Below are 22,587 nucleotides of genomic sequence, written 5' to 3' on the forward strand. Positions count from 1 at the left end.
AGTTTTAAGGAGTTTTACAATGGAAAGTACTCAACCTATTGAGTACTATTGAACCTATTTCAGAACTGAATCCTTACTGTGTTACTTTCCATATCAAATGTTAATTGCTACATCTTTTTCTCTTAGATGTTCCTAACTCTTGATCTCACAAATGCAGCACAATCTGACCAGCAGGCTTGTCTTCCCTTTCTTAGCAGCTATAAGAACTCTACAGCCAAAACTGGACTGAGTGTCCTACAAACACTCCTAGTGCTGAGGCACAACCTGATGCCAAATGCTGCTGTAAGCTATGTTAGCTCTCCAGTACTGAGAAGAAGTGTGATGTAACTAGGGCTCCTTTTTTGTCTAACATGAGCTAGTGACAGTGGAAACAGACACCAATTTCAAGTCATTACTTGCAAACGATGCGCAAGTGTACCACAATACTTCCACAATGCGAAGTCTGGCCATCCAGGTCAAAATCCAACCAAAAATGTCCCATGGCAATTATGACTTAGATTAGAGCCACATTACTACTTTTTTTTTTCCCCTAGTAAGTGCTAGCAGTACATGGAAAATGTGTTCTTGATTATCTTGTACTGCTACCACCACATAAAAACACACTTTCTAAAGGTTTGCTGACAATTACTTTCCTTACGAGACAGTGCCTCAAATTCACCCACATCTTAATATCAAGTTAAAACTGTCTCGTTCTCTCCAAACATTATTTGGAGACCACCACAGGCTTCATAATAAAACACTCATAGTTCAGCTGAAATAAAGGACACCTGAAACATATTATTTGTCTCTGCTTCAGTAGAGTTGTGTTTTCACTGATTTGCCCTGTCTTTTCTTCATGCAAGCACCTTCACACCTACCTGCTTCCATCAGCCACAACTCCCAGCTTTTGCACTAGACACCATTAACTTTGCCAGTGCCTCTTCACAGGCATACCAGTGTGCCATGTCTGACTGTCATTCTGTATCTGTTGAAATATTAGCACTTGTTTTAGGTTGTGTGAAAGAAAGAAAAACAGCGTCAAGTCACGTATAACGATAAAACAGAGATGAACACAAAGATCTGTTCCTAGGCCAGACTCACTGCTCTCACAGAATCATACAGAACATGGAAAACAAACACCAGACATCCATACCAAAACAGAAACTTACCCCACTGACTGACCCGGGCTGGAGATGTTTAACCACACCCCGAATCCCACAGGACCCTCCTTTCTTCATTTAAGTCAAGACTTCATTGACAAAAAAAAAATACAATCCAGGACAGATAAAAAGAGCTTCCCCACACACTCAGGCAAATACGTACAGACTATCGGCCCATTTGATAGTAAAACATTTCAATCACTGCCAAACCCCTCTGTATATGAGTAAGACACACAATATGCAAGGCTTATTTTGAAAGTAAGTTTGACAACCACACACAGCACAAATTCCCGAGATAAGGCTCATCTTCAGCATAAAATTAGCTCCTGATCACTTGGTTCTTTCTGTTAAAAAAAATAATAAAAAAATTGGTGTTTCTCCAAACTAGCTGTTAAGTTTAATAAAATGCTTCTGTCTGTAAGCTCCTAGGGTCAGTTTTCCTATAAAAGACCAACAAGACCCCTTTCCTTCCATCACGTTTTCTTTTTAAGGCAAGATTCTAAAATTAGTCTGCACCAGGATCGAGAAAGGTCTGCATTGAAGTTATTAGATTTTAACTGTAGGGTATACATGAACAAAGTGGTTTATTTCCAGCTGAAGGGCTTCCCAGCTACCAAGTAAAAGCCGAAATCTCAAGTATTCCACGAGGCCATTATTTCTACATAAAAGAAAGTTTGTATCAGATAACTAATCCTACAGACTCAAAGCGTTACTTAAATAGAACTCCATCTTCTAGTTTGCCAAAAAGGAAAGCACAGTGCACGTGACAAAGCTCGACACAGTCAGCTTAAAGGAAACTGCACTCTGCTTCTCTGGGCTCGTCTTCCCCCACCCCCCAAAGTGGTCAGGGAATTGCCTTCTACCAGTCAAGTTCTTGCACTCTGTTTCCTAAAACACAGCATGCACGTGTATTCCAGTAGTCTGCACGACAGAAGACTCATACACTGAGCAGAAGTCTGGTTTTCAAGCAACATATCTTGATATTATGACTCAACATTTTGATTCAGATTTTCCCTTCTTCTTGTACATCAAAAACATGTAGACAGAAAAGAAGGGTGTGTTAGCAAAAACAAAAGCACTAACAAAATATTGATAGTCTCTCACCACCACGAGCAAGTAAGAATTTGTTTTCATACCTTCTGCAGATCATTGAAAAAAAAAAAGCCCATGCAGTGAAGCATATTCTGAATTCAACAAACCAAGGAAGAGGATGGCTCCTATCTCTGAAGTGGAGGAAAAGGACTGGGGAAGGAGGGAAGAGGAGGAAGGTGGAGAGAGCAATACTCCACCACTGCAAAAGAAGCACTTAACCACCCCCGAGTAGCATGCATGCTAGCAGTGTTGCACTATGAAAAAGCAAGCAGTTTAAACACGACAACCCTGCCCTTTATGGAAAGGGATCGTTAAATGAGGTGCATAGATTTCTGAGCCCGGCAAATAGATGCTTTAGCTTTCATAATACCAATTAAAGACAAAAAATGACATCAACATACAACGGATCTAGCTGCAACTTCACAGGCAGCGGTAGAAGGTATTACTGATAAAGTATGAGCATTTTAAAAGGAAGATCGAGAGAATCAATGTCAAAATTCACACGCACAGTTTAAAACTCAATGAACTTGCAAGTTACCAGCTCCCACAATTGCATGGTTTCAAGCAATAAACCATTCCAGACTCCGCAAGATTATCACTTGTGTCACTCTACCATAATCTTGATAGGGTCATAAAAGAAATAGACTATTTCTGCTGCATCTTTGCAACAGAACAGCTACTTTTGAATCCAGGGTTCAACTTACATCCAGTTGGGATGCCCCAAAGAAGAGGGGGGGGGGCTGCATGAAGCATGACAACAGAGCAGACAAGCAGGTCCCTGGCTCCAGCAAGGGAGGGCAAGGAGCAGGGCAGCACTCCTCCTGCGTGACAGCATGCAGCAGCTGGGCAGCGTGCCCCGAGCTGAGAGCAGCACAGCCTGCCTGCTTTGGGCAGCTGCGAGCCAAGAGGCACACAGAGCCAGAGGGAAACCGCAGCGGGGAAGGAAGGGGAAAGGGATGCAAGGGAAACTATGGGGGGCAAAGGGAAGGGAAAAGCTGACACATGGAAGTCAAATGCTTTCGTTTGGGTTCCTACATCCTGTACTCCCCCTGCAGCAGAGCCACCGATTGAACCTTACTGAGCTACAGCCACAAGAGCAGCAGCGCCTGTCTCCATTTATTAAGCCACTTGGAGGACTGGAGCCCACATTACGGGTATGGTACTCAGGCTTGAACACAAACCTGAACGTTGCATCACCCTTACTATTTTTAAGTACAATTCAGCTTTTCTTTCATGACCTTTTGCAAGCCTACTTCTGGGGGAAGGGGGGGTGTTTTCTTTTTTTTAAATAACACCGCTCATTGCAGTTTGTTCGATTCATTTGCCAAACAGTTTTGAGACAAATTTCATGCAGCAATGCCAATTGCTGGAATCATTTATTTTAAAAGCAATGATTGTTATGCTTGACAAGAGAGATACTAATGTTAACTTTACATATCCCTTAGGGGGATACATTCAAGAAAACTTTTTTTTGTTACTACTCTCATTTTACTTCTTCGGGCTGCATGAACAACAGTATGGAAAGTCATGCATCATGTTACAAAAAACATAAAAGGCATCATAGCAACCAAACCCTGATGCTTTCCAACACTGAATAACACGCTCGACAAATAAAAAGCATGGCTATTTACAATGGAAGCTGCGAAAAAAGAAAATCATTAACAAGAATTAAAACGTATCACGTTAGCGGGATTGCCAGAGAACTTCCACACTACTTCAACTGCACGCACTGAGGGAGAAGGCCACTACCATCTCAATTTAAGTACCTCAATTTTCAGGAATCCCCTCGCCTTCAATCAACCAAAGCACAGACAAGTATTTTGAAAGCATCCTCCAACTGCAAATGGTTTTGAGTGCCCAGTTTGAAGTATCCTTGGCTCAGTTTTAGAGGCATTCCTCCTTTGAGACCACCAACAGAAGTGCAGTTTAGAAAAATACGAAGTGAGAACTGTTCTGTGCTAGAATTACTACTTCTTAGAGACAGCATGAAAAACAATTAGCTAAAAACAAGGAAGGTTTTATGAGAACATGAAGCTGTGATAAAATGGAATGCAACAAATGAGTCAAAAGTACAAATGAGAACTACATTGAAGAAACGGTTCTTGGCAATCTTTCGGTCAGGGGGAACAAGTGCCCCTCGCTATTACCTTATGTTTATGTACCTAACACAAATCAAAGCTCAAAATATTTCTACAGAAGCAAAATCCCATTTATACTAACGTTTATGAAAGCTTTCCACAGCTTCCTAAGCAGTGTATCAAGAAGGGGCCCTCCATTGGTTTTCAGACAGCTTGGTTTGTCGAGTAATGCAACTCTGCTACAATCAGCGGCTTGCTTTTCAAGCTGACTCTATCCTGAGACTCACTTCCACCTTGTTACATTCAGGATGGCATTTAAGTATAAGAAATTTCTCAGTCATAACATCAATGTATCTTAAAAAATATCATGGGAGAAAACCAGATTTATCATTGATGAAACTCCACCTGTCATGGTGATATTACAAGATACAGAATACAGGACCTGGCGAGAGTTACAGATATCTGCTCTCCCTCATTTATTTCAATATTTGGCATTCTAGCATTTTCAAAAAGCTCCAAAGAAGTTCATGGAAAGGTAATCATCAGGCTCTACACAGAATGTATGAAGAGAGAAAGCAGCTGTCAACCCTTCCACCTTTGTTGCGCTTTGAGTTATCTGCCAAAGCCATTTAGCTATTTTATAAGCAGGCAATGAAACAGTTTGAATAAATCCAAACAAGGATTCAATAGCATATCCCATTTTCTTGGCTTCAACGCACCCAGCTCTGGTCTGCTCTCTGGCCAAAGTGAAACCACAAAAAAAACCCTAACAAATTCTGAATTACTACTATAACTGAAGTCTGAGCATGTCATTTTCACTCTGGAACCCAGAAGATGCAAACTGAGAAAAGTGATAAACAGATGCTTTCCAATGCTAACATATCTCAAACTTGAAACAGGCATAAAATGCTGTGTTAGATGTAGTCATTGGTCATCCTAGGACTTTATTTAGATGCAATATAGCAAGCCCAATGAGTACACCTCTCTGTTCCTGCAACTGATCCACACATACTGGCTGCAGCTTCCTCTGCAAGGAATTTTGTAGTTGCGTAGGTTGAAAGCTGCCTAGAAACTTGCACAGAAACTTGCAGGCTGCAGCCTGAAGCAACAGGATAACAGTATGCCACACAATAAAAAAAAACCTGGCACACAGACACAGCCAGGTCAGCAGGTTCTCTTTTGATAATTCTATCAAACTTCACTTCAGGCTTCTGTTCTCCTGTGTGAAAAGGAGTTTAGAATGCAAGAAAGTAAAGCCAAGACTGTCCCTCCCCAAAGATGCCTCCCAAAAAGTCAGCATAAAAAACATTAAAACCCCTCAATCCCAAGAAGCTGAGCTGAAGGCAGCTTTGTTGATTGCACTGTAGATTCCAAGACTGAAGGAGCCAGGAAGTGGAACACAATATGGCTCTAAGGATGCAAAGACTCCAACAAGCAAGAGAGAGTTACGGACAGCAGACACAATGGTTGGTTTCCTTATGGCTATTTAGGAAAGTTTAGTTTACTGAATATTAGACACTCTCCCTTAATCAAACTAAGAGCAGTAAACTAAATTCATTCAAAAATGCCACCTTCACACCAAGTTCAGTTATTTAAGATTTCTAGTTTCAGTCTGGCGGAGAAAGAATGGCATCTCTGTTTCACACAATCATTAAGGTTCAGTAAGACCACTAAGATCACCTAGACCAGCAGTTAGCCCATCCCCACCATGCCCACTAACCACGTCCCTCAGTGCCACAGCCGCATGGCTCTTGAATACCTCCAGGGATGGTGATTCTACCACCTCCCTGGGCAGCCCGTGCCAAAGCTTCATCGCCTTCTGAGAAGACATTTCTCCAAATATCCAACCTGAAGATATCCCACTGTGCTGATCCCTAAGACTGAGAAGCAAGTATGGCAAGGAGTTAACCCAGCCCCTACCTTCCCCTCCTTCTGCCCATTAAAGATGTGTAACAACAGTAATTTCATTAACAAAAGCAGAAATTGCATGTAGGAGACGTGTATCTCAATCTTTGAGAAGGCAGGCTTTTCCTTTACAGGGATGAGCATGCATTCAGTGAAGCACAGTGCGTCACAAGGTCATTTGTATAAGTAACTATATTTAACATTACATTCTGACACCTCATTATCAAATCGGTAAACTTTCTTGTATATACAAGTGTCACAATTTGGTATTTCCCAACTTAGGTGAAACCTCTTTCTATTTGCTGAGAACCTCTTCTGGGCAACATGTCAGACCTTAACTGATGGGAAAAGCTATTCCTGATTCATAACTCAAAAAATCTATATCCAGCAACACCAAGGCTTCACACAAAAAGCTGCATCTTAAAGCTTTAATTCCAGGAATGTAAAATTCATAGTGAAGACTACAAATCCTCCTGCAGTAACTTTTTTTTAATTGCTAACTACCTGCTTTGAAGAGAGCCAAAGAGACAGCTAAAGAAAACGTTTGAATCTTGTATCCATCTGTACGGAAACATCAAAACACATGACAAAAGTGAACAGAAACCAAAGCTTTCAAGAGCCACTTCCAGAAAGAGCAAAGATAGTGAGTAATATTCAGAGAATTTCACCAGGATGGCTTCAGGACTCACTGTTTTTGGAAAGAGAACATGCCAAGAACACTAAATAAGCTAAAAGAGAAAAGAAAGCAAATAACATAATCCCCCTTGAAGTATGAATATTAACAGTATCTCATGCTGAAGTGTTGTGTTTTTAATTATTATTAATTAAAGTCCATAAGCAGAATTAAAAGGATTATCAAAAACAGATGACTAAATTGCTCATCCCTGCTTTTTAAGTAAATGCTGACAGGCACTTGGGACCCTTTAAAAGAGGCCGAAATTAACATGCACATTTCATATTCCATTTTTATAGCGCTATAAAATAATGCTTTAAACATCAAAGATTTGGAGACAATGCCATGAAAACTGTTTTAGCTTTTATAAAGCTAATAGTCTTCTTCTTAATGACAGAGAAAACAAATACTGCAAACATGGAAGAGACGTAACACAACCAACAGATCACTCCACTGACTTCATCAGAAACTCATTGGGTGCAATTGTTATTTAAGCTAAAGCCACATCATGAAAACACTTTAGGATATAAAGTTTGTTTCAAAAATGAAATGTGAACTCAGAGTGAACAGTAACGAGAAACTACTCAAAATAATGGTCAAAACTGTGAAAAATGAGGAGCCCCAAAAGAAAGGCATCCAACTTCGTGTTCCTAGAGTTCATTGGTACAAAAGGTAAACACATCAGGTTCAAAGAACAAATACAATCAGCTCAGAGTCAAACTATGGCAATTCACATTTTTCTTAACCCTTCTGCTAACATTCCCCTAGATAAAAGCATAAATAGGCAGTTGTGGTACAAAGGCTTCATGAGTTTTCAGACAGCTATGAATAAATTCCAGTTGAAAATTCTTCCCTGGCTACGTCACTCTTCCTTATCCTTCAGAGAAAAATGGGTCCCATGTATCTAGAAACAATAAGCATGTGCCAGGGCCTCTGAAATTAACCCTGCATTGACACAGCACCGAAATAACCATCGCATCATATCCTAAATATGTAAGCAACACTCTTCCTATACAGATGCAGGATTGCAAGAACGATCAAGTATCGATTAAAAAGTCCAGCAATGTGTTTGCTTGTTGATCCCTTTCCAATCCAAACTTCCATGCGTTAAATCTCAGGTTCTGGGATTTTAATTTAGCTGGGTTTTTTTCTTTTTTATACAGTAAATTATTTGAACTGATTATGTTAACCTTAAAAGGACACAAACTATTAGTACAAAGAATTTAACAACTTGTTTTGATGTTGGGACGTGATGTAGGGCTCTTTTGTGCAGCAACTGAAAAGCTCAGGTAATATGGGAGATCAGATGATCCAAATGCAAGAGGAAAAATGTAGCACACAACAAACTGATTCAGGTTCAGCAGTCCTTACAACAGTTCACATTTCCCATATAAGTTTCAAACAATGCAAAAAAATATTTGCTTTTCAGTCTCATTTCAACAAATATAGAATTACAGAAACATTAAGACTGGAGAAGACCACTAGAATCAAGTCAAGCCACTGCCCCATCCCCACCATGCCCACTAAACCACATCCCTCAGTGCCACACCTACACAGCACTGTAGGTGTCAGCTACCTCCAGGGATGGTGACAGCAGCCTGTTGCAAAGCATTACCACTCCTTCAGAGAAGAAATTCTTCTTAATATCCAACCTGAACCTCCCCTGGCTCCACCTACAGCCATTATGTCCATTTCACATATATAGTTTTTTAGAAGTATCTAAGCCATACCAACTAACCATACCAAAACGTTTAAAGACTCAGTGATTCCGCCTCTATCGTTTTCTCCTATTAGGCTCAAGCTCATGACTACAAGATTAGGATCGTTTCCCACATGCAAACAGATGTGACAATTCTTTTCAATGGCAAAACAGTCACCACTTTTTTTAATGGCTTACAACTAAGTGTGTCAGGAGCACCTTGCCTCATGCAGCAGGAATAACATTCCATTCATCTCCACAACCATCCTGCATACTTCAAGCAATCACATCTGATGAAATCGTAACTGATTGGGTAATAGGAGTTTCTGCAAAAGCCACCTATTAAAGTTATTGGCACTGCATTAATTAGACTAATTAGATGTATAAACTTATCCAGCCCAGCACACAATGACCTACAGAATTACTTGGCTAAAGGAAGAAGGAACTCAGTCTGTGCTGTAAAATGCACATCAGAGCACTTCAGCCCACTTCTACTCTGGAACTGTTCACTCAACACAGGAATATCCTGTTGTACGCATGGAGCAGACCACACACGTACAATCCTTACATATATACCTTAAAAATGTTTCTAATCATAAATATTAAAGATAAAGATTGAGGCTTGTAACATCAGAAAAAAGCCTGTAGTCAGTGTTGCAATGGAAAAATGCTTCTTGATAAGGAGCTTGTCAATCTAATTTGATAGACTGAACCTGGATAGATTGAAACACACTTGCAGGGGTATCACAGCTTAAAGGGTTAAAAACAAAGCTTACTTCTACAAAGTAATATTTGGACAAAGATGATATATTTACAGCCAACGGACATGCTTTATCTTCCAACCCACCCCTCCTTACCCACCAGCATTCCTCACCAGAAAATTTATTTCCTAAGAACATACCAGATCATCAACACCCCTTCCTCGTCCTTTATTTTGGCTACTTAATCATCCTCATGAGGGCAGCTTTCCCCTACGGTCAAAAGCTTTTACTTCTAATCTTCAAAGGCCTTGTCTTGCATTGCTCAGCAACATTAAATAAAATTGCTGTCTTTTCTATGGCACAGATCAAGTCATCAAAACACTGATGAATGAAGTCACCAACATCTCCAGATTCCTTCTCCCAGGATGTTTTACAGAGATAAGTAAAGTTGTATCAGACAAAGAGAGGGTCAGGTACAGTTCCTTGAGAGTCAAGCCACACAAAAGTTCATATTCTTGGTCACATCTCTCTCCCAGTCCTTTGAGCATCCAACATCACACTGAAGTGGAATTAAGTACCTTTTCCAAACACCAAACACAGCCCCTGGAGTAAGTTTGCAAAATTCTCCTGCTTCTGAAGTAGGATTCCTCTGCCAGTGGGACAGGTGTTGTAATCAAATACCACACAGATAAGCAGCTGGTAGCCATGTGAAGATATAAAGAGGGACTGGTATGGTAGTTCGGGTCTGCCTTCACCCAGGCTTCAACTCAAGTCCTCCCCACAGTGGTTCTCCTTTACAGAGCATACCCAGGTCTTGCCTAAACAAGTTCATTAAGTACAACAGTAACTTGCACAGAATGACTGAATAAGATATATAAATCTACTCTGTGTAAATATTCTGCTGTTAGATGGAGCAAATGCAACAACAAAAAAGTTACTGTTAATATATCAGAAACCAGGTGCTCTAAATAAAATCATAAAAAGCTTAATGACTTGTCTCCTGTAGGGTTTAGCAACCTCTGACACTGCACTGATCTGCAGAGCACCTGACATACCAGCTAGCCTGGAAATCTAGAAGTCCTGAAAAACATGTTTGAGAAGTTACTAGTAAAGTCAATTTCCTCCCCAGTGGTACTTGCACATTCCTGTTATGCCTCATTCTAGCATGTCTTTCTTTCTGAAACAGTAATAAATGCATCTGAAAAAGAAACACTGTGATGAGGAAACATTTTGAATAAATTCTGCCAGACCTCAGAATCCTTGTAGTGTCCTCAAAGTAACTATTAGCACCCCATTTCCCAGAGCAGTCATGAACCAAATGGAGACAGCCTGTTCTCTTTCTCACTCCGAAGACGGTTCACAGCAGCTCTGGTAACGGCACTTACCTGACAGAATCAGGAAGGGAAGGGTGGGAAGCATTTCATCTTCTATTCAGAGTCCTCTACGTGCAGCAGTAGAATTGAGAAACAGGTAATTTTACATCACTCTGAACAACTGCAGTATTTCTTTGCAGTTAGCTCCCTACACACTATACCTATCTGTGGTCAAGTTATTTTCACGTTGCCAATAAGAATTTCTATGTTTCTATGAAGTGATCGTTCATAGGATTTTAAACTTAGCAGTATTTTTGTTAAGCATGCACATAATTTCAACATTTTTGAGAAATTACACATCACAATTTGCCTTCTGAAACTTAAAGCATTTTTCTTCTTTTACGGGCCTCTTGGATGCTTGCCAATGGGGCTCTAAGGTCAGTGCTGTACCATCCCAAGTGCTATTTTAAGCCATTGCTGTGCTGACCATTACATTTTTCAAGCACGAGAACAGCTTCCTGAAAAATAACGATTGTGAATGAGTGCTTTTGTTGTTAACGAAACCATAAATATCCTACTTCATGCTTACATGGCATCTCAACTTATGAGCTATGCTTTGAAAAGCCATGGCAGTTGTTAGACCTTTCCCTGCTTCAAAGGTACCACAACCTCACAGCTTTCATGACTCCATGAAGTCATCAACACATCCTTGCATCCCAGCTATCTCTCAGCAGCCACAGGATCAATCGTGATCATTCACTTTTCTATGAGCAGTCTCAGGTACGGCCTTCTTTTGCACTTCTTTTTCCATTTGACTCTATCAGTTTCCTCTTCTGCCCTCATGCTTCAAACTATTCTCAATAAGAAGTTTCAATTAAAAAGCAGAACATACGAAGGTATCAAAAGGTATCCCTGTCTTCAGTAACTGACAGCACCAGATGCTTCCAACACCGCTGCAGAAGGCAGCCATGGCTAACCTAGCTCAGATAAATCATAGAATCATAGAATGGCTAAGGTTGGAAAAGACCCACAGGATCATCCAGTCCAACCATTCGCCCTTCACCAATGGTTCCCACTAAACCATGTCCCTCAACACAACATCCAAACGCTCTTTAAACACCACCAGGGTCGGTGACTCCACCACCTCTCTGGGCAGCCCATTCCAGTGCCTGACCACCCTTTCAGAGAAGTAGTAAATACACTTCCTTTTCCCAAATGAGCTACAAGTAGTCACAGGAGCATAAGCCCCAAGTCATATACTTTCCCATCTGCCATTCACTGTTTTGTATACCTCCCTCTGCAACCATACGTAACACACACACACATTCTCTAGCACTACTAGTTGCTGGGCCTGCACAGTACCTTGTAGCAATGAGCTCCACAGACAAAAAACTATGGTCCTTTACTTAAGGCATCAACATGGAATTAGCCAAGGTAATTTTACCTACATCCTCTCATTCCTGAATTATGTGACAGAACCTAAGATCCAGATCTTGTTCTAAACTAGTTTATTTATAATTTAAAATATAAAAGAAGCATGTTATGACAGCTTTAGGTTCCTTCAGAGTTACCACCTCAACCAGAAGTCTGACACAAGTTTATTATTCAGCTTTAGAAATTTACATTTCTTGTTTTAAGTTTTACTTTATGTCATTTTGAATTCTTTTTAATCCCAATAGATCACACTCAGTCATTAAAACAAAATACAACACGAACTGAATTCTGCAGTGTTCTAGTAAAGCCTACAGCAACTCTCCTGCTTTTTGCTTCTCAGTTAGGAGCAAGCAAGCCTACCCCATAAGGACAAGACAAAGGACTTCTGATTAAGTAAAAGTGACTCTAGGAAAACAAAGACAGGAAAACAATACAAAAGGAAGCCTTCCCACTGTCTGACAAGACAAGCTAGCTGACGCAAACATATCATTTGGCTAATCACAAACATTATCCTTTTTCTTACCTCTTTTCATTGCTTCTGCTGTAAAGACCATCAGAGAGCCTAGTTTTCCTGAACCAAAGTATTCATTATTCTTCTTTGAGAGTTCCCAAGGAAAGAACAGGAGATGCTGAACCAAATCCCAAAAGAAAAAGCACACAGTGCTGGCGTACTGCAAGACACTACTCCAGGCATAAAAACAGGATGGCAAGGACTTGATTTTTCTTGCTGAGTTCCCACAAGCAGCATAATCCAGCTCTACAAGTGTTACCTTTTGTCAGTGTTACAAGGGAAGGGGCAGAAGGAAGGCTGCATGCCAGTATTTAGTATGTATTCAGAACAATACATTGGAGCTACAACAGCTTATATATAAAGAAACACAAATGAACTGGGAAGTCCAGAGGAGGGCCACTAAGATGATCAGAGAGCTGGAGCACCTCTCCTATGTGGAAAGGTTGAGGGAACTGGGCTTGTTTAGCTTGGAGAAGAGAAGGCTCTGGGGAAACCTCATTGCAGTCTTCCAGTACTTCAAGGGAGCATATAAACAGGAGGGGGAACGGCTGTTTACAAGGGTGGATAGTGATAGGACAAGGGGAAATGGTTTTAAACTGAGACAGGGGAGGTTTAGCTTGGATATTATGAAGAGGTTTTTCACACAGAGGGTGGTGATGCACTGGAACAGGCTGCCAAGGAGGTTGTGGATGCCCCATCCCTGGAGGCATTTGAGGCCAGGCTGGATGTGGCTCTGGGCAGCCTGGTCTGGTGGTTGGCGACCCTGCACATAGCAGGGGGGTTGAAACTCAGTGATCATTGTGGTCCTTTTCAACCCAGGCCATTCTATGATTCTGTGAAGTCTTAAAATGCAAGTTGCATGCACACCAAATAAGTTAATCCACTAGATCTCCAATTAATGTGACAATTGTCTCCATCAGCTACAATTCGTGATGGTGCTGGCTGCAACAGCTAAGCAATCAAAACAGTAACTCCCAGAAAATACATGGTACCCTCACAGCACTACGTCATACCAGCAGACTGACCAAAACCCATTCTGACTGGCCAAAAGCTTCTCTAGAAATTCAGCTCTCCCAAGGCAGTGGGCCTCAGCCCAAGAAACAATCAACCTTCCCAAGAAACAATACTGAAAGGAAGAAAAGCACATTTCTCAATGCCTTTCTCGCAGAAGACGGCAGGCTCAGAAATGTCCACTGCACAAACTCCTCTAGAACACGGATCTGAACAGAGAGCTGGCAACCTCACCACCTCACAGGCCTACGTGCCACTTCTGGAAGTCTCTTTTCTTAATGTTGTCAATTACTCAATAAGATGGATTAACACAAGATTAACTTCAAGACAAAGCTACCATGTTGACAGTAGCCATCCTGATATTATAGGTGTCCCCTGCCTTAGTTGCAAACATTTTTGTATTTTATTTTAGCTTTCAGAAGAACCAGGAGGCAAGAGATGGTCTTAATTTCCATAGTATCTGAGACTAAAAACAACCTTTGTTAACTACCTAAGGACAGCCCCACAGAAACTGGTCACATTCACAAACACTGTAATTACATAGTATTTAGATAAGGCTGGCTTTTCTTTCATTAAGAAAAAAGCCATTTACTGTTACCAGCAATTATGTTTGGAACATTTCTTTTGTGGTCATTTCAGGCACACTAGACTACCTGCAGTAGTTACTACTCCTGATTCTTAGTTCTCTCCTTACTACAGTCATCTTTTAAGGATGTAAAAGAAACTGAACCTTTAGTAGAAGTAGCATGGTTTAAGGAGTTCTAATATAACTTACAAGAGCTCCACACAGACATACTGCCATTTACTACAGAAAACTAAAAACGTGCATTTGATCATTTCTGAACACTGATCTCACAACCTGTCCATGCCAAACTGCACAAAGCTTGAAGGCAATATGAACAGGTGAATGCAGTCTGTGTTAGTGCTCTAGCAACCAGAGCAACAAAACTATGGAAGCAACTTTGAGAAAGCAGCATTAAAGGGCACTTATGTCACGGACTTATAGGATTTTTAAAAGCTAAAGTGCAGTAAGAAAGAAAATGTTTGAGAGATGAAATAACTGCATGTGTTTTACACTGATTTGAGTTGACCTTCTATCTATACTCAAATGCACAGTGCATTTAAAGAGCTGCCCCAATGCTCAACTTATAAAATGTACAGCAACAATTATCTAAAATATTTTATTCACTTTTGTGTGTTATGATCATGAAACACGAGGGATGGTTTAAGGCTGTCTTGTTTGCAGGCTGGAGTAAGCAGTAACTTCCTAAAAATTACAAAAGCTTCCTTATATAGCTATTCAATTAAAGGGTATTAAGAGGGGAGGCTGCATGGCTTTCTTAAACACCGTTCTGTCAGTAAACCTTGCCACAGTATTTGGAAATACACTGAAGTTGTACTGTAAATGCTCATAAGCCCCTCAAAGAATTCTTCAGAGGACACCTTTGGGCAAAACATTCCCATCCAACAGACGCACATGTATTAGAAATGCATGTTCTAAGTAGTTCAACTATTTTGACAGTAAATTACACACACACACACTGAAGACTCTCAGCAAGCAGATTATCAGTCAGACGAATGCAAAAGAGAACTACTGCTAGCCACAACTGTCTGCTACAACTTGTTAATATTTATTTTTCCTCTTCCGCAGATCAGTTCTCTTCAGAAGCTGAAAATATCTTCATGCAAGTCATCATCTTCCACTTACATGTTAATTTCCAACAAAATAAGACGACTGCTCAATTACATTGCTATGCCTCAGCACAAAGAACGCACATCCCAAGAGCAGAGGCAGTGCAACCTTACAGAAGAGGCTAACCTATGCTTTCAGGACAAAACGACAACTGAAATAATCCAGTTCTGGTGCAGCAGTATTACAGAGTGTGTCCTTCACTGCTGGCAGGATATACCTCGACAGGAATATACAGATTATGATCCTGCGTTGCTGCTGTTTTTTCAAACCACAGAAAACTCTTAAAATTTTCCCAGTTTTAAAGCATCACTATCTTAAAATCATTTTGAAGTGAACACAGACATCAGACAGCAAGTCTTTTATGATCCTTTTCCTCACCCTTGGTTATAAAGCAGCCAGCAGTGAGGAATCCCAAGTGACAGGGCCTTTCAGTTCCTATCCCACCAGTAAGAAGCCGTGTTGCCAACAACTGCGTGCACTTGGCTCAAACACATAAAGGCTGACACAGTTTCACAAGATTGAAATCTCCTTCCCTGCTAAGAAAAGAAGAAAACCAAAACCATCATAAACATTTCACACCTTCTTTCCTCCCTCCTCTCTCTCCAATCAAATCCATGCTCGGGAACTCCTCTCTTTTACAAGCAATTACAGAACTGGAAAAAGCCCTAAAAGCTTGGAAAGAAAGAAAAGAACATGGAGGCACATGCACATCCTGCCCCATTCCCTGAGCATTTATGAGTAACTTGCCATTTCACCTAATTTAGGATATTAGGCCTACTAAAGAAACACTTGGCAGCGCAATACACCGATCCATTCTTAACATAATAACCTCTTTCAATAGATTAAAGAGGTACATTTATGCCTTGAATTCAAGCAGTACGGTAAATTATTTAAGAAGAACTTAAAATATACAGTCATTAACTCATGGTTGCTTTTGTTTGCTTTTCATATGGTCTTATTTTGTACGAATGCAAGAAATGAAACTGTAAGAGCAGCAATCGTTCCACTTCTCTCCAGCTGGTTCTGCCGTTGTGGGGTTTTATTTGGTTTTGGTGTTACTTATTACTACTACCAAATCCTTCCTTGCCAGACATCAGAGATGCTCAGAGTTCATGAGAACCTGGAACTGCAAGTGACACTGGGGGACAACGTCAGTTACTCCTTTGCCAAGTCTCCATACACACACATACAATAATTAAGGACCCCGAGCTGCTCTGCTTTCCATGGGGCAGGCATGATGAAGCCTCACAAGAGCTGAGACCAGACCCGACTCCTGTACTTCTACCTTAAGACACTGCCTAGAGCCTGCTGTCTGACCGTCAGAGAAAGAAGGCACAGCACTGTTATGAGACTGCTCCACATTCATGCATCCAATAAAATTACCAAGTGGAAAATCATCTTTCAGGGAAGCTATGGACACAAACTTTTTGCCTACGTTTATCCCCATTTGGCTGCAATACATGCCAAACAAGTCATGCACAATTTTGACTCTGCCTGAAAAGTTTTTATTTGATCTTCCTTGAAATAAAAGACTTCAAAACAGCAGTCACAAGGGAAGTCAGAGCAATCACACAAGTGACTGGGTTTTATCACAACCTCTCCTACTAACAGCACTAAATGCATAGAAGCATGTGTTTAAGTTAAGTTCCAAACACGGATTTCTTCTGTTTCTTACACATCAGTTATGGCTGCCAGTCATCATCCCTCTTCTATCTATACACAACTGTGACAGAGCCGGGTGAAGAGAAGGTCAGGGGAAGCTTAAAAGGCATTTAAGTTCTCTCTCATCTTGACAGGGATTTCAGCCCTCTGCAGTGCACGGGGAGTTCACAGTTGCTGGATGAACATTAGCAGGTTTTTCTACGCCATCCATTTGTTTACAGCAACGTAAAGGAAAATGCCATTCATAAACCAAGTACAAAACTCACCACAGGAACTAAGAACTTTTCATGGAATTAAAAGGGCTGCTGAGCAGATACACAAGCAGTGAAATAACTTTACCCTCCTAACTCATCTTTAAGAGCTATGCTACAGTATAGCAGTAAAAAAAAACCAACAAAAAGCTATTATTTAAGGCATGAAGACAGAGCACTGATGAATGCGTATCCACATTTTCAGCTGCTTTAAGTGCTGTCCTTATTATTTAGCACTGTTGCTTAAGCAACTGATAGAGAAGTTCAAATCTCCATTGCACACGAAGAAACCTGAAAAGTTCTGAAAGGTTCCCGCTGGATATCCATGCTAATTAAAGCTACAACAATAGGCCTACAAACAGGAGGTTGGACAAGTCACACAAAAGCTCAAGCAGTTTGCTTGGCCAAATGGGTTAGTGCAATAAACAGCACATGAGAAAGCAGTCTACAAACAACCTCAAGCCAGTACTGAATCCGTACCTTGCCAGAACCAGCATCCATATCTTCTTGCACGGTACTCCATGCATCAACTCTCCTCAACACTATGCATCTCATGATAACAGTATAATAAATGCTTCAAAACAACATTTTCAGACCACACACCAGGCTAAAGGAATCACTGAGCAATCATGTGAAATTACCAGCAGCATTAAAACAATGCAGAGTAAAAAGCAGTGAGTTAAGACTGGAGCAGGAAGAGATCAGGAGTCCCTTCTGAAATGTAAAGAAGAACAAATTAGTTGTTTGCTCAAAGAAAGATGGTAAATAAGTTTACTGTGATTCTTTGGGCTACCTAAGGAAGTGTTCTGCAATTTGCTTTGCAGGGACATTTTCATGAAATTGAACAATATTAGCACAAGTGCTTCATTTGAGCTGTGATGAGTCATTCTTAACGTCTGCACGGTACCAAAGTGGGAAACCCTCATTCAGCACGTGCTAACAAGTCATTCCATCCAGAAAGTAACCAGCAACGATGGAATATCCAAAATATCACAGCATTTGCATGGAAAGGATTGTTACAATCCCTGCGTGTCAAACAGCACTAACTATTCAGTCTCTCCCTTAGCAAAGCTAGGCTTCAAAGGAAGATTGAGACTTTTGCATACGACTGCAACCACAAACCAAATCCTGCTTCAAACACTGGTAATTCAGGGCAGGTGTTAGGAAGCTTGCACAAAATGAGCTGATAAAGGCTCCTACACCACAAGAGACAATAGCACGATTTCTATCTCCGTTAGTTAATTCCCTGATCCAGGCCAAGAGTTAAATTTTGATAAGACATCAAAACCAGAAGGATTAGGAGCCCAGCATGGCACCATATTTTACTCTGCACTTCCATCATTCCAATCATAAGTCTATGAACGTTTCAGAATAGACTGAAATAAACAGTGATATCTCCAGTCACTCAGGAGCTCTTTCCACCTTACTTTTAGGCTATGGTTTCTTACATGAGAATGAAACAGTTTCTTATTTACAGTGATCATTACCATGAAATAATTTACTGACTAACCGTACCCACAGCCTGTGCTCAGTAAGCTGCCATTGCTTAACAGCACCACCTTTGGTGGCCCACGTGCACCAAGCAAAAGAAGGCAGCCCACTTTAAAAGTTTCCAGTATTTGTTAAAGTATAAAACTTACTTATTACACACACAGCACATTTCCTTCTCATAAATTAATCAACAGAAGAGAAACGGCTCATAAAAATCAATGAGAACAAAAACAAGCTATTCTTTTAATTCCTGCTTATGTGCACTGAGCTGCATACGCTGATCACACCAATACACTTATTGTTATACTGATATTTCCTTTCTTCTACAACACTACACTTGCAGCACTCCTATTTACAACTGATCTATTTCCTACATCTCTCAGAGCTGACTAATAGCTCATATTCTTTATTACTCTTTGTAAACTGAGCAGCATTGTTACAGCTGTCATCTTACATAGGTATGCTATCCATACATCTTCTTACTAGCATTTAAGCAAGGTATATTTTAATAGTGACCCCCTTGCCTTCATAACTTTGCTAGCTTACCAAGAACAAGATAGACATTGCTCTTTGTAGCATTATACAGACCACTGTTAACTTGTCAAGGTCGAAACTACCAACAGAGACTGATGGATATAATTTCTAGTTCAGCCTGTAGCTTAAGGAATGCATCTAATAAAGCAAAAAATTGATTTTTGGCATTGAATTAAGAACCTTTTCTTTGTTTCCATATCCATGGCTATTTAGCCTGCACATACACCAACAATATCCAGAGAGCACACAAAACTACAGAGCTACCAAACATCCTCTGGAAATCACAGCACCTCAGCATTCAATTACTGCTTTTACAACCCCCTAAAACCTATTGGTTCTTCCTGTCTTTAAATACAACGCAATACCAAGCATGCAGAAAACGCACCTATAAAAAGCCACCTGAAAAAGGTCCATCCAAAGAGAGGTCACCGCTTTTCTGTCTGCACTGAGTTCACCTTTCCAACCACACAACAAAGGCAAAGCAGTTGCTGTCATTACGCACACAGAGCTGTGCCGACTATCCCGAGCTGTGGTTTGGGATAACCACAGCCCAAGTGTCACCAAACTCAGCTGATGAGTGGCAGACAGCAGGGAGAGCAGCACTCTTCTGCCCGCAGCTGGCCAGCAGATGCCACCATGCAGACCTTGCATCCCTCACTCTTCTTGCCTTCGAGCAGAGAATTAACAAACTCAGTTCTGCCAACGGTGGGTGTTTTATTTCCTCAGCTGAAATGAGAAGCTGAACTTGTCGGTACCACGCGACGGCAATCACATTTGCTTTGCCAAATCACTCTTTTCACTCACGTGATTTGCCATTGCTGAGGGTAACTATTTTTTCAAGCTCCAAAAATAGCCAAGTTGAAAATATGAATAGACTTTTTAAAAAGTATTCTGGAATTTGAGTAGCGTCACTTTCAAACTTTGGTGGTAAGACTTTAAAGCTTAGCATCTGAGAAATGGAAGACAGTGATCAGAGTGCACCCAGAAATCCCTCCGTACATCCATGCTACGCCACCACAAATCCTGAGCTGTAAAGTATCTTCTAGAAGTATCACCTTCTCTTTTGCTTAAACATACAGGAGCAAGATTAACAGGAAATAATAAGTCCATATAAGCACCAAAACAGCTTACAAAACAAAAAGGCATGTAAAGTAATTACTGCATCAAAAATGACATTTAATTGCAGCTCCCAGTTTTACTGCGGCACGTTCACTTTGCTGCTGCTAACATCTTCCACAAGTATTAAATTAAATTTAACCTAAAATCTGTACAAATCCAACCAACCCTCCTACTGCACGCTTGTGTGCGTGAAACTTCATCCCATCTCCTGCGTACTTGCTTCACAAGCTGCTGCTACCAGTTACTACTACTAGAGTCTCACAATACTGCTCACAAGCCTTCCAATTCCTGCTCTCAGCTGCGAGCTCCCAGCCACTGCTCCCCTGTCAGAACACAAACTACACAGAAAAACATCCGCCAAAAATTTGTTTTGCTGTCTGGCCAGTGATAAAGAGATCTTCTACTTCAAATTTCCCTTTGGAAAGGGAATTGTAGGAGAGGCTGTCAGATAATAAAGAATACTTCAAGTCTCCACACCAATTTGACGTGTTTATCATCTTTTCCTCCTTCCTTTCTTGCTTTACTCTGGGATGAAATGCATAAACAGGTGAAAACAACTTACATCAGATGAAAGACTGAAAGCAATTCTACAGAAGGCATCAAAGACAGGGAGACAGCTCTCTCATCTTTCATTCATAAAATCTGCTTTGGAGTAATGGTTCTCAAATGAAGTCATTTTAAACCTCATTTACAGCAGCCCATATAAATGCTGTACGTAGGCTTAAAACAAAGTTTTCACTTTCTAGGTAAAGACTTATACAAATCCATGCAAACCTTCATTGCAAGTACCTATAGTATCACTGAGCATCGTCTGTAAAGATGCAAAATTAATCAGTTTTGCAACACAGTATAAATACACAGAAGAATCTGCTGCAATATAAATGCATATGTTTCCATACTTGAAAAGATTTCAAAAGCACTGAAATTTGAACTAGATTTCTTTGGTTTAAAGATAAAATGCTGACCTCAAATTACCACGTCTAAAATTGAGAAGAGAGAATAACTGAATACATTCGGGTAACTGCAGCAAATTTAAGGGAGGAACCATATGAGAATCAGGTATTAAAAGGAGCTCATATGAGGACTCAAGCTAAAAAGCAAAAAAGACATTTAATATCCAAAAAAAAGGGGGGGGGGGGGAGGCTGGCATTTTTATAGACTGAAATAATAGAAGAGATGCACCAATATGTGCCCGTGACTGCATACCTGACAGGCTGAGAAAACACCGGGTGGAATTCAGTTCTTAAATACAGACACCAACTCTTATTTGTATCCTCTTTAATAAATGAAGTTTGCAAATTAATTTTCCATAGGACGCTGTGCCAAGTAGTTCATTTTTAATATCTCTTCAAGTCGCAGTGGTGAGGAGAGAAAAAAAAAAAGCCCTGATCCGTACAGGGGAAATAAAGGTGACTGTTTTTCAAAGCAGAAAGGCTCCACAGTGCCTATAATTAAAAGGACACATCCTGATAACAGGGCCAGAAAGAGCTGCAAACGGTATTCGAAAATCAAACGGGGCCAAAGACTTAAAAGATACCGGTCTTTAAATGCAATTACACACAGGTTTAAGGAAAGCTGGGAGTTAATCTAAACAAGGTATTACATGGGTCAGATGTTTCTTCAAAGGCACACTACATGGAATTTTACAGCTTCTTCGCTGGCCCAATTATGTCATCACTTGCTTTTTTCTCCCAGCTCTTCCCTTGTGAGGCTCAGACTCACTTGGGATGTATTGATAAAATCTTGAATGATATAAATATGTGCGTGCATGTGTGTGCAAGAGAGAGATTTTATACGCACACACTTGCATACATATTTACATTATGTCTCCTTAAATGCTTATGTACTTCCAACAATTTCACATAATTATGTACAATTTTACAACACACTACCCCTTTATCTCCTGTAAAAGAAAGGGAATAATCTGACTAATCAGCACAGAATTCCCAAGAGAGCTCTAGTTAGAGACGTTCACTGTCCAGAGATACAAGTGAGGAGCCAGGGAGCAGCAGCACACCCTGTGCTGCCTTCAGGGAGGGACAAGCTCTGAGCTCCAGAGCTAAAGAAATGCCACGGTCGAGACAACACAATCCCCTGCCCTAAGACTCTTTGGCAGCAGAAACAGAAGCAAATCTCACAATGTTTTTAATTTTACAGGCAGATATACAGGGAGAAACACCACTGCATATCACCTAAGCCAAATGACCGCTGCTGCCATGCAGAACACTTATTTTTGGTCTCCATTTGATAGCCATATCCTGCTCCATGTAAAGCATCTAAA

General features: G+C 40.6%; 1 protein-coding gene across 5 annotated transcripts in view; it reads right to left on the minus strand.

The window, feature by feature from the left end:
• TSC22D1 (TSC22 domain family member 1) overlaps positions 1–22,587 on the minus strand; it is a 78,509-nt gene that overhangs the window by 50,180 nt on the left and 5,742 nt on the right. Inside the window, exon 2 of one of the 5 annotated variants that reach the window (XM_040657286.2) lies at positions 505–964. The exons of the other annotated variants lie outside the window; for them this stretch is intronic. Coding sequence (XP_040513220.1) covers positions 922–964 — 43 coding nt within the window. The 3' untranslated portion in view covers positions 505–921. Of the gene's footprint in view, positions 1–504; positions 965–22,587 lie in introns of those variants that run through there. 5 annotated transcript variants of the gene reach the window in all.

The sequence above is a fragment of the Gallus gallus genome, chromosome 1 (genome assembly GCF_016699485.2).
Source record: "Gallus gallus isolate bGalGal1 chromosome 1, bGalGal1.mat.broiler.GRCg7b, whole genome shotgun sequence".
In the NCBI taxonomy this organism is placed as follows: Eukaryota; Metazoa; Chordata; class Aves; order Galliformes; family Phasianidae; genus Gallus; species Gallus gallus.